This window comes from Oxyura jamaicensis, chromosome 5, assembly GCF_011077185.1.
Source record: "Oxyura jamaicensis isolate SHBP4307 breed ruddy duck chromosome 5, BPBGC_Ojam_1.0, whole genome shotgun sequence".
NCBI classification, from domain to species: Eukaryota; Metazoa; Chordata; class Aves; order Anseriformes; family Anatidae; genus Oxyura; species Oxyura jamaicensis.
In genome coordinates, this window is record NC_048897.1 from 21866346 (window position 1) to 21877574 (window position 11229).

Below are 11229 nucleotides of genomic sequence, written 5' to 3' on the forward strand. Positions count from 1 at the left end.
TTTTTTTGGTAAACTCTGAGTTCTTCATAATATCAAACATTTTAGTGGTATCATAGGCACAGTTCAAATACCATTGATACAACTTCTGCTTGATAAAGACTACCTAACTGGATCTCCAGCCGCAGATACTAAATAGCAAAGAAATCCATTCTAGCTCACTGAGTTAGATACCAATAGCCTATGCCTGCACTGTACGGCATACTTGAAGGGTGTCAACACCTACCAAGGGCTGCAGGAGACGAAGACAAACATCCCTGCTCAGCCAAAGAGAACAATTGCTGTCAAAACAGCAAATAACTTCTAGACAAAGCTGGTATGCCCAGGGAAGAAATACATACAGAGATAACAGTGCCAGTGGGACTGATAGGCTTTTGCATTCCCTAGTTTTCTTATGCTAACTTGCTGACAGCTTTTTTTTTTAATCCACCCCTTATCACTACTTGTTAATTTTTATTTTTTTTCCCCTTGACTCCCATCTCATGTGACTACATGCTCAGTTCAGGTTTAGCTAGCTTCTGTCACACTTGCTTTTCTCTTAAAAATGACCGGTTACATTTTTAACCTACGGTTCTGTTGTAAGCTTTGCCCTTCATTCTCAAAGCTCCCCCTTATCTAGCTGCAGCTGTTTTTTGTGACTTTGTTATTTTTTGCTGCACTACCCAGAAGGGCTCCTTTGTTTTTCAGATCGCTTAGCACACTGAGCTACCCAATCACTTCTAATGCACCCAACGCGCAAATGCAGCCACCTCTGGAGTGGGCCATAGTAATTGGAATAGAAATAGAAACCTGCACAAAAGAAAATTTTAAGCTGCAAACAATGTTCTCCAGATGAAACTGCACCTGAAATTTTAGGTGGATGAAAGCCTGGAATTCATGGAAGACAGAAGGTAAGCATTCCTCCTCTCATGAGGACTGCACAAATATTTCCATCTGGATGGCTCTGGATGAGTGAGACCTGTGCTGTAAAAATGCCACCCAAACAACACCACCTCCTGTGACACACAACCCATGTCCCCTCTTCAAGAGCACCAATTCAGCTCTGGCCCAAAATATTACCAATTACATTCAAAAATCTATCTCTTGCTGCAAATACACTGTCCCTCTCAGCTGCTTCGCTAAGAATTACACTATCCCAGGACTACCAGCTTCTGAGCATCTAAAATGATCATGGCTCAAGGGAAATGAAACTAGAGGCAATGAGAAGCCACCAATCCACTCTGCCTTGGGTAACTTTTGGACAACCACCTACAACCTCCCCTTTATCAGACAAGACTAGGCAAAACAGTGCAACATGAACAGTCATGGCTGTGAGGCACCGATGCATAACACTTCTCCTGAAACTCAAAATCAGGCTAAAGCTGTACTTTGCCCTCAAAGAACTGTTTGGCCGATACATAGAAACAGCTGTGGCCCTGCCTTGAGAACAGGGTTGGACCAGATGATCCTCATGGATCCCTTTCAACCTAAACCGTCCTGTAATTGTATGCATTGTTTGAAGACCAAAGCAACAGTGGATTGAGGGGCTGGAAGGAAACGTGTGTGCATGAAAGTGTTGCCCAGAGAAGCTGTGGATGCCCCATCCCTGTTGGTGTTCAAGGCCAGGTTGGATTGGGCCTTGGCCAACCTGGTTTAGTGGGTGGCATCCCTGCCTATGGCAGGGGGATTGGAGGTAGATGATCTTTAAGGTCCCCTCTAACCCAAGCCATTCTATGAAATAATCTTTCACTTGCTTCCCAATGTACCAAAATAAAACCAGAAGGCTCACAGACTGACAGCTCCTTTAGCTACTCTCCTATCATTTCTTATCTGTCCTATAGTGATCTCACTGCAGTTATCAGGAATGGTTCAGAGCTAAGAGGCCTGTCACTGGAGCAATCTCCTCTCTCACCACTTCCACCTACAGTATATTGGTGGGTCAACCCTGAAAGGAAACCAGCACTACTACTACTCCTTACCTTCCACTATGAGCCACACTTGCTGTGATTCTTCCTTCTTCCCCCCGTTCTCAACCTGGCACCAGTACTTCCCAGAATCTGTCCGCTCGACGGATTTCAAGCTGAAAAAAGTCAAAAGCCATATCGATATTTTACGTGGATAAAGCATGTTTTTGCCCCAAAGGACCCTCCAGCATTTGACAAACCAGATGCATGGACAACACCCACTGAAATGCCGCCAGCCCTAGGGAGGAAGGCAAAGCCAGCCAGCACAAAGCACGCGGCAAAACAGTGGAGAAAGGAGGCTCCTCTCTAGGGTGGATGGAAAGAATCCTCAACAGAGCAGACAGCCTTCCTCCAAAATGTGCTCGCAGGAAACCCATAATTTGTGTCCTTTGAGAGTAGGAAGGGGTTGCTCTTCTCCTTGATTCTGAATTGTGACTCTAGCTGGTCTTCAAGAGCGGCAGCTTAGCCTACAGCACCTGAGCTAGTGGGAAACTCCAAATCACATGCTTCCAACGAGCTTGAATGTTTTGCTTTGGTTAGGTGATAGGACAGATTCATATGGGAATAAATGGGTCAGAAGAGGTCCCCTCTCATTTCAACTGTGCTTAGTGTTTTTCTTATCCTAAGAGCATTTCACACCGCAAAACTACTTGGGCCTTTCGGTTGGTGATTTCAAAGGGGTTATGCTGGCCTCCAGCACAGGGCCTCACACCACAAACCATTCTCCATTCTCCCTTGCTCAGCAACAACTCTCCTTCTGCGAAGATGCATCCAAGCAAGAGAAAGCAGTCACAGGGACTGAGCGGTTCAGCAGAGAAATTCTCTTCCTTGTTCCACCACTGGTATCTGCGGTACCTCAAGTGTCTCTAAGAGCATGAGGTGAATAAGGGCAGAATTTGGGACCAAAGCTACAAGGTCTCAGCTACCAAAGGCACTCTGAGTGCCCATCCATATACAAATTCTAATTGCCCGCCCCCCTCCCCCCGGATGCACAGCCTGCTGTCATGCAGAGATCCTCAGCAGGTTTTATGCTGGCTTTTCTAATGCTAGCAGTCCATCTTGGGGAAGGGGAGGAATTTCTCAGATGGAAGGCTGAACAGGGAGAGCGTTTGCTGAAATGCACAAAATGGTCCCGCTACAGCCTGATTTTCAGAGCTGTACCTTCAACAGGAATCAGCTGTCCTGCCCATCCAGCCGCATGTTCAGAAACACAGCGATTGCAGTGGAGAGTCACACAGCGGGTGGTAGAAATGATCACTTTAGTAGGAGAAAGGAAAAAGGAGAGAAATACGGACACATCTGGATTTAGCACCCTAACTTAGCCCTGGGGCTGCAGAAAGTTCTCAGTGGAGAAAAACAAGATGTGAGAAGATTGACAGTGGCAAAGCAGAAAAGGGAGAAGTAAATGATACAGATTCAAGACAAACTGTTTCCACAACATAATGTTATGCAACAGTTTTGCTAGGCACTGATTTTTTTCCTACCAGAACATTTATTACAGACAAGCTCTCTGACAGAGACTTCTAGTTGCTAGAATAGGAGACTCCATGCAACGGCAATCCAAGAGACCTAAGAGGAGATGAAGCCTGAGCTCACAGAAGAGTGATTCTCAGCCGCTCAATGGTTTTGAGCCCTCACAGCAATGGTATGCTTGCTTGTACAAGCTCTCTTTATGCAAATATAATGACCCAGAGGAGAACCTTGGGTCTTGCTTAGCCTGGTACTTCCAGAACTCACCGACGTCCACCTTCGGCTGCAGTAAGGGCAGAGAGAGCTGCTTTGCAGGAGGGTGTTTTTAAACCCCTGAGCAGGGCCGGCTTGATATCACTTGGCGTAAATATATAGGGAAAGTTTCTACAAAATAATTTGGGGATGGTTCAGATGCCAAATGCTCCTCCACAAAGAAAGGAAGGGGATGGAGTCCTGGGAGTCTCATTTCAATTAGCAAGCCTCATCCCTCAGGCAGACTGACAGCTCAAGAGAGAAAAAGAGCAGAATGAGTACAAGAGAGAAAACCTACACATCAGACCTTAGTCTTCCTGCTGCACAGCAGAGCAAGATGAACAAACAAGGCAAGAACACATCCTTTCACCTTGCAGTTGCGTCTCAAGCATCACAAGTGTTAGCAAAGCACCTGTCACCAGGGTAGTCAGAAAACCAATACGGCTCTAGTGCATCATCTCAGCCCTCAGTGGCTTCAGTTCTGCTCTCAGTTATGCCTTTGCCACACACTGAACTGCAGACCTGAGGACCCTGCCACAAAGAGGTCACTGCAGTTACATAGCTATAGCTGACAGCAGAAAATTGTGCAATAGATTCCATGATAGTCTTCCTTCTCCACATCTGTTGTACCTGAGGAAGCCGATCCAGTGCTCTTCATCTACTGGAATGTACACCTGGTCTACGCTTTGCACCACTGCTCCGTCCTTGATCCACAACATCTCGGGATCTTCCATTCCCTCGAGGCTGCAATTTAGTTTGACGGGTTGACCCTGGGACACCTTTAATTTGATTGGAGATCCTGTAAATTTCATACCTAAAAGAAAAATACTACTCCGCCCCACCCCCGGAAGAAGGGGGGTTGGAGTACAGCAAATTACTCCAAGTCGGTGGTCTGGAATTACATACCCTACCGGCACGCACTGCGGAGGGGTCTGTGGGCCTCGCCTCTGCCCGCCTGTGCCTGCTAAGCAATAATCACAGGCAAGCACTGAAATCGCAATAGCTGCAGAGCAGTGGCAGCTCAGTCCGCACGCGGGGCTTTTCTCAACTCTGTGCTCGCTCGTGTAGCAGCAGGGTGAGCTTCTGCAGAGCGGTGCCTGAGCAGAGCCCACCACAAAGGCTGGGAGATTCGCCGTGCCCGTGATCCGGCCACGCTGACCACGTTCTCAGCATGGCACCACACCTCCCTCTCGCATTTCAGCTACGGTGCTCCCGCACCGCTAAGAAATCATCGCACTTGCTCCATTGTATGCATTTGTAAAGAGCTGGGACATGAGAAAGAATCAATTATGCCATATTATTCAGTGTACACGGTTCCTCTGTGTTACAGAAAGCTTCCCTGCAATTTACAGAACCTGTGAAAGCAAAGCCTGTTCTACAGCACCTCGCCGAGGAGCAGAGATTTCTGTCGCGTGATGTGGGCGTGCGTGCCCGCGAACCTCCCTGGGTCCAGCCGAAGGACCACGCCGCGCTCAGAGCCACGGAGCCGCGACACCAAAGTAGCAGGACCCCGAAGCAGCAGGACCAGCACCAGGGGAGCTGCTCAGGTCCACACTGCCACAGATGCAATCGGAATCTGGCCCGGAGCATTGCTCTGCGTGTGGGTGGATGGGGAGTGTTTCCCTCAAGCAGAAGTGAATCTATGGAATGTGTTACCATGAGAAAACACGGAAGCCAGCTGTACAAGCGCATTTTAGAAAGACAGCAAATAAAGGAGGAACCAGAGGATCAAAGGAGACCGTGGGAAAGCAGGAACGTGGAATATAAATGTAAAGCTAGTTTTGTTAGGGAGAGTGGCCATTTCCTATGCAGTGGCACAGGACTGACAGACCAGAACAGGTTTTGCCCAGCTCAGTATTATGCCCCAGCAGCGGCTTCCGCATACTTCAGGGAAAAACACACAATACAAAACAAAACAAAAACCCCAGTTCCATTACTCCACTGCTCTGGTGCAGCCATGTATCACCACCGTGCATTCCAGCTTCACCCCGGTCACTGGCCAGTCAGCTTCTCACAGGACACTTTGCTACCCTACACATCACGTGTGAAATCCAGAGCGCCAAGTAAGCAGCCCTGTTGCTCTCGCACTCCGTTACAGCCTGAGCAGTGACCAGACACGGAGACGCCCGGTGTGCCACTTCCCCCTCGCCAACAAGCCACCCTCCCGCAGGGGCGGCAGCTCCCCCCGCCACCAGCACCCCAGGAGCAACCCTGAACACCGGCAGAAGGACTTCGTGCCTCCTTCTAACGAGATCCCCCAGCCTGTTCCCAGCTGGTGTCCAGCAATCGGTATTTCTGCCGTTCTGCCTGCTGCTGTGAATTCAGTACATTGACAAAAGGCACAGCAGAACTGGTAAGGCGATCGTTTTAGGTTGGTTGCTGCAGCTGGTTTGCTGGGCTAAGGATTTAATCACCTTGGGTGAGGATGATCTAATCGTGCATTACTTAGCTCATCTGTAACACAAATTACACGTCCCAGTGCGTGCCAGAAAGCATCCTCCCTGCCACCACTCACAATATTGGAACAAAACATGAAAGCTTCTCAGCAGCTCTCTCAGTATTACAGAAAACTAATGCAGCCAGGTTGCTAAAGGCACACGTAAATTGACAGACACTCTCATTACAGGTGCCTTAATGGAAAGGCAAACTACTTGGCTTTCCTCAGACTGCTCTACTGAAGAGTTAACCACAAATTAAACAATGAAGTGTCATTAGAGACCTTTTATGGTTTCAGTTCCCATACAAATTAATGCTGGAGGAAATTAATATACAGTACGAGTGTTCAGCCTAAGTTGTAATTCTCCACATTGCCTAATATAAGCCTTCTGTCAAGATCAACTGAAGGGAAGAAATACAAATCAGGTTTTGTTTTTTAAATAAAATCACAAGTTTTTGACAAAATTCAGCTTTAGCTGTGGCATCCCTTCCTGCAGGTATCCAGAAAAGGCTCACAGGGGGTCAACACCGATCTTAATGTCCACCTTTTCCTCCTTCCATTCTCCCGCTCACGATTTCTCATCCGATAACGTTCTCGCCAGCACAAGACATAATCTCACCCAAATGGGTTCCCCCAAACCTACCTGGAGCAGCCACGGGAGCCGAGACGTGCAGCTGCTCACAAATACAATTATATCGCGTTTCTTATCAGCCACTTGTCAGACAGAACCGACAGTAGCAGAACGCGCCGCTGGTCACAATCCGCAGCGGATCGGTTTGGTTTGCCTTTTCGCTCCTGCCACCTCGGAACATTTTGAGCGCCGGGCACAGAAGTGCGATCCCGTGAAGTTATTTCTGGAGCGGGGACAGAGGGAGCTGCGGGAAGCCTTGCTGCTCCTCGGGCTCCTTCGGACGCCGGCCTGGCCGCCCGCTGCAGCCGGCGGGAGGCTGCCCGGCCTCCGCAGCCTCCCGGGGGGCTCAAACTTGGGAAGAGCGGCTCGGAGCGCGCTCCGCTGGGGAACCGTGCCCGGCTTTCCCCCGGGCCGCCCGGATCGCTGCCGCCGTGTGCGGGCAGGGCACCGAGCCTCGCCGCTGCCCCGCACCCGGGGCTCCCGGAGGCGCGGCTCCCGGCTCTGCCCGGCCTCCGCAGCGGGGGCCGCCGAGCGCCGCGGCCACCTGTAGCCCGCCCCGAGCCCCCCGTCCCCGGAGGGCCGCCAGCGCCTCACCTGCCGCGGCGGCGCCGTCCCGGAGCGCCGCAGCCCAGAGTCCCAGCAAGAGGAGGCGCGGCAGAGCCATGCCCCGCTTCAGCTCCATCGCTCCCGCACCACCATCGTCCCCCGGCTCCTCGGCTCCGCCGGGCTGCCCCGGGAGGCTGCGGGGAATCTCCAACTTCTTCCCGGCGGCGAGCAGCGGAGCGGTGCGGGTGCGGGTGCCGGTCCCGGTGCCGGGCGGTCTCCCCCTGCCGGCGCGCAGCCGCTCGGCGGCTCCTGGGCCGGGCCCGTCCCTCCGCCGCCGCCGCCTCCTCGGCCAGGAAATGGCGGTGCCGGGCGGTCGCGGCGCGCTGGGCTCCCCCTCTGACATCACGTCATGAATATGCAGCAGCGGCCCCCGGAGCCCAAAGTCGCCGCCCCGCCGCCGCCCCCGGCCCCGGGCGGGCAGAGCCTCAAGGGGGGCTGCGGGCAGAGGGGGCCCAGAGCCCGATCACCGAGCGCGAACACCGGGCCCCGGCGTTCCTCAGGGCGGGGGCACACGGGAGGTCGCTGATCTCCCGCCCCGAGTGTGGACGCGGGGCCCGCCTGGCCCCGGGCCCCTCAGGAGCCCTCACGCACCGGCCTGCCCTCGAGGGGAGCAGGGCTTGGGGCAGGCAGCGGGGGCCGCCCCCCACAGCCGTGGCTCTGGGGGGATCCCCAGACCCCTGAGGCACGCACAGAACACCCCTCGGCCTCCCCTGCCCCCGGGCCTCACCAGCCAGCTCCCCACAGGATGCACGGCCACCCCAACCCTGTCCCTCCAGCGGGATCCATGTCCCCCTGTCCTCCTTTCTGCTGGCGCAAGAGTAGGGAGAGGTCCGAGCAAGATCTCCACTCTTACAAAGTTACTGGCGTGGTGCAGAAAAAGTCACTGGCAATTAAAATAAATATATCTGGCACTGTCTTTCTGTAGGAATTACGGTGAGGATCTCGGTTGAAAGACACCATAAGGAGCAATGTCGTTACAACACAGTTTTTAGCTCTGCAATAGCAACCAGCGTACAACACTTACCTAGCGGCTCCCGCAATACTCTGCAAACCTAGATAAATAGAGGAGCATGAGGAAATAGTGTCGTTCCCACCAGGCGAACAGAGAAACTGAGGCACAACAAGGTCACGTAATTCCCTCCCAAGTCATAGGCTCTGATCCTCTGATTTTTTTTTTTTTTTTTTTTTTTTTTTTTTTTTTTTTTTCCCCCAAAGCCATTTGCCTTTCTGATAGGAATTCCTAGGATATTGGAGCAGGGCCAAGGGGATTTCATGACTGGAATTAAAATGTCACTCCCTCCCAAGTTCCTCACTCTGCAAGGAAGAGACTGACAAATCAGCCCCCGGAGAGCATGCGGCAAGCCTGGGTGCTCTCAGGGATGGGAGGCAGTGACATCCCCTTCACCGAGACCGTGACGGCTCTGGGGCTCAGAGGTGCTGTGCAGGTGGTTGCTAAAAGCTTCACGCGCAATCGCTGTCGCTGCTCTCTCCCCCGTGTATCCGTATATACCCATCTGTCGAAGTGCACTGCGTGGTTCGGCGCTTACTCATATGGAGAGCGCCTTCTAGAAAGTAGCTCCTTCTTCAGCTTTCAGTTGCCTCGTGAGAAAAACAGTGGCCATTACAATAACGCTGCGTTTCTACAGCATTGTGCTCCCGAGGGTTTCAGGCAGATTTACAATTAGAGGCTTACAGCACTACATTGGCCCTGTGGGCACAGGGAACGTGCTGGTTTGTGACCAGGAGCAAGGAGGCAACAGCAATGGTGGAGACTTGACCAAGACCATCTGGGGAGGCAGTGGCAGAAGGAGGCTGGCCTCCATGCTGCGTGTCCACAGCACGCCCATATCTCAATAGGGACACTGTGCTTCGCCCAAATGTCGTGTGTGACCTTCCCAAAGGCTGAAGGGGAAGGGGATGGAGAAGGGAAAGGGAGCTTTTAGCTGCCAAGGGGAGAATGAGATGGGAACTTCTTGCAGCATGACACAGGCCAGGCACTGAGCTGGTGTAAGACAGCAAAGCTTTGCTGGCATCAGAGGAACAATGGGAATTTTCACTAGCAGGGGATCTGGCTTCAGCTCGTCTGAGAAGGGCTTTATGTCAACAGCGAGAGGCAGGAAGAGCCATATGAAAATTGGACCAAGATCCTGCATGCACTGCCAGTTGGAGTGCAAACTGCTGTGGGAAAACTTACAGAGGAGTGCTATATTACCATGCAGAAATCAAAGGAACTGGCGATTCTGAAATGCTTTTAGGAACTGAAGAAAAATAAACTCTCCTGGCCGTTCATGTTGCTGAATTAAGTGACACGGCTTTGTTCTGCAGGCTGTGACACCAGTGACAGTGCTGCTGTGAACAGGCAAAGGACAAACCCAGGGGCTCACAAGTAATTTGGTGCTTTCTTCTTTTCCTTACTTCTGCTGCTGTGACAGTGTGTTGCCACCTCTCACCAGACTTGCTGGGCAGCGTAGGCATGCTTGAGAACATGCCTAAGAGCTACACAGTAACCAAGAGGTGAAATCCCCATACTGAGACTTCTGAAGATGCGGGAGAAAGAAAAAGGCAGAGAGGGAAAGAGGGAGGCAAGGAGGCAGGGTGGGATTTGTTGGACTTCTTTACCTCCCTCCTCTTTTCAGCCTTTTCTAGTTATTGAACCCACTGGGACAAGGATGGGTTAACCCATCCCTCTCACTTCAGAGTGGACACAAAATCCCCTTGTTTTGTGCAAGGTGTTTCCACAGAGCTGCCAGATTTGAGAACCTGTCCTCTTTGTCCTCTGCCTCAGGATTTAAAGGGCAGCAGCATCCCCTCCATCGTTAGGGGACTGATCCATCACATCAGGAAGCTGCAGCAATGGCAAGAGTGACAATGACGTGAGGTCCAAGGGTTGGCAGGAGCAGCCCTGCCCTGCTGGGTGGGAGTCCCAGGATGACTGCTCAGGTGTTTCCTGAGCAGGTCATCTGCTGAAATCAGCTTATTCAAGCCCAGGCCACTATGGGAGCTGCTCCCAGCCTTCCAGTCACCACCACCAGTGGCTACAGCAAGTAAAAGGAGGGAGCTTCAGTGGGGAAGGGGGGGCTTTTGCAGATCAGGGAATACATCTCAAATAAATTCCCCAGGGTTGGGCCAGATCACAAGGAGCGAGGAAGTAGAAACCCTCTGGGCTTTTCAAAAACTGACAAGAACACAGCTTGAGAGCTGCTGGATCTTTTTTTTTTTTTTTTTTTTTTTTTTTTTCCTTTTGAGGACACTGCGAAGGTTAAACTTGGCATAAACTGTCTCCATTCTCTGCCCTACCCATCATAATAATGGGATTGCTAGAGCTTGTTCATGTCGGATAATAACACTGTTCAACGTGGCCACTTCTGAGGACCCAAATATAACACTCAGTCCTGAAATACATACGGGACCCAGATGGCTATGCCAAGACCTTGGACATGGCATTTAAAGTTGCAGGTGGCTGCTGCAGCTACTTGAGAAGACTGAAATGCACCCTGACTCTGCCTGGGGCAAGCTTGCCATAACTGAGTTCTGCTGCTTGTTTGAGATCTATCTGAGCTGCATCCGAACTCTGTTCTCTTTTAATTTATATTATTCCACCATCACTTCCTTTCTCCTTTCTTGTCTTCCTCCCTAACACCTCCTTCAGTTAGTAGCAGTGTTGAAATATTCCAGCCTCTGTGTTTCTTGAAGCAAGCTTCAGCCTCCTCCAGCTCTCAAATCTTCCATATGTGCTGGTCTAAACTTTCTGTCTGAGTGAAGACAAGGGGAGGGAACCATATGAAAGACTTGCATTTACTCAATCCTCAGAATAAAAGTAAATCAAGATGAGTCTGAGCCTGGAGTTTGGGTCTGATCTTTTCCTCCTTCGTAGACTCTTGGCTGGGGGACTG

The 11229-nt window shown here is 51.3% G+C and overlaps 1 protein-coding gene across 2 annotated transcripts in view; it reads right to left on the reverse strand.

Moving 5' to 3' along the window:
• The window catches only part of TYRO3 (TYRO3 protein tyrosine kinase), a 40584-nt gene extending 32890 nt beyond the window's left edge, over nt 1-7694 (reverse strand). Inside the window, exons 1-3 of one of the 2 annotated variants that reach the window (XM_035327239.1) lie at nt 7325-7694; nt 4293-4476; nt 1956-2056 (exon numbers count right to left, since the gene is read on the reverse strand). In XM_035327239.1, coding sequence (XP_035183130.1) covers nt 1956-2056; nt 4293-4476; nt 7325-7679 — 640 coding nt within the window. In that variant the 5' untranslated portion in view covers nt 7680-7694. The remainder of the gene's footprint in view (nt 1-1955; nt 2057-4292; nt 4477-7324) is intronic. The other variant, XM_035327240.1, reaches the window with a different exon arrangement.
• Between the last annotated feature and the right edge of the window lie 3535 nt (nt 7695-11229).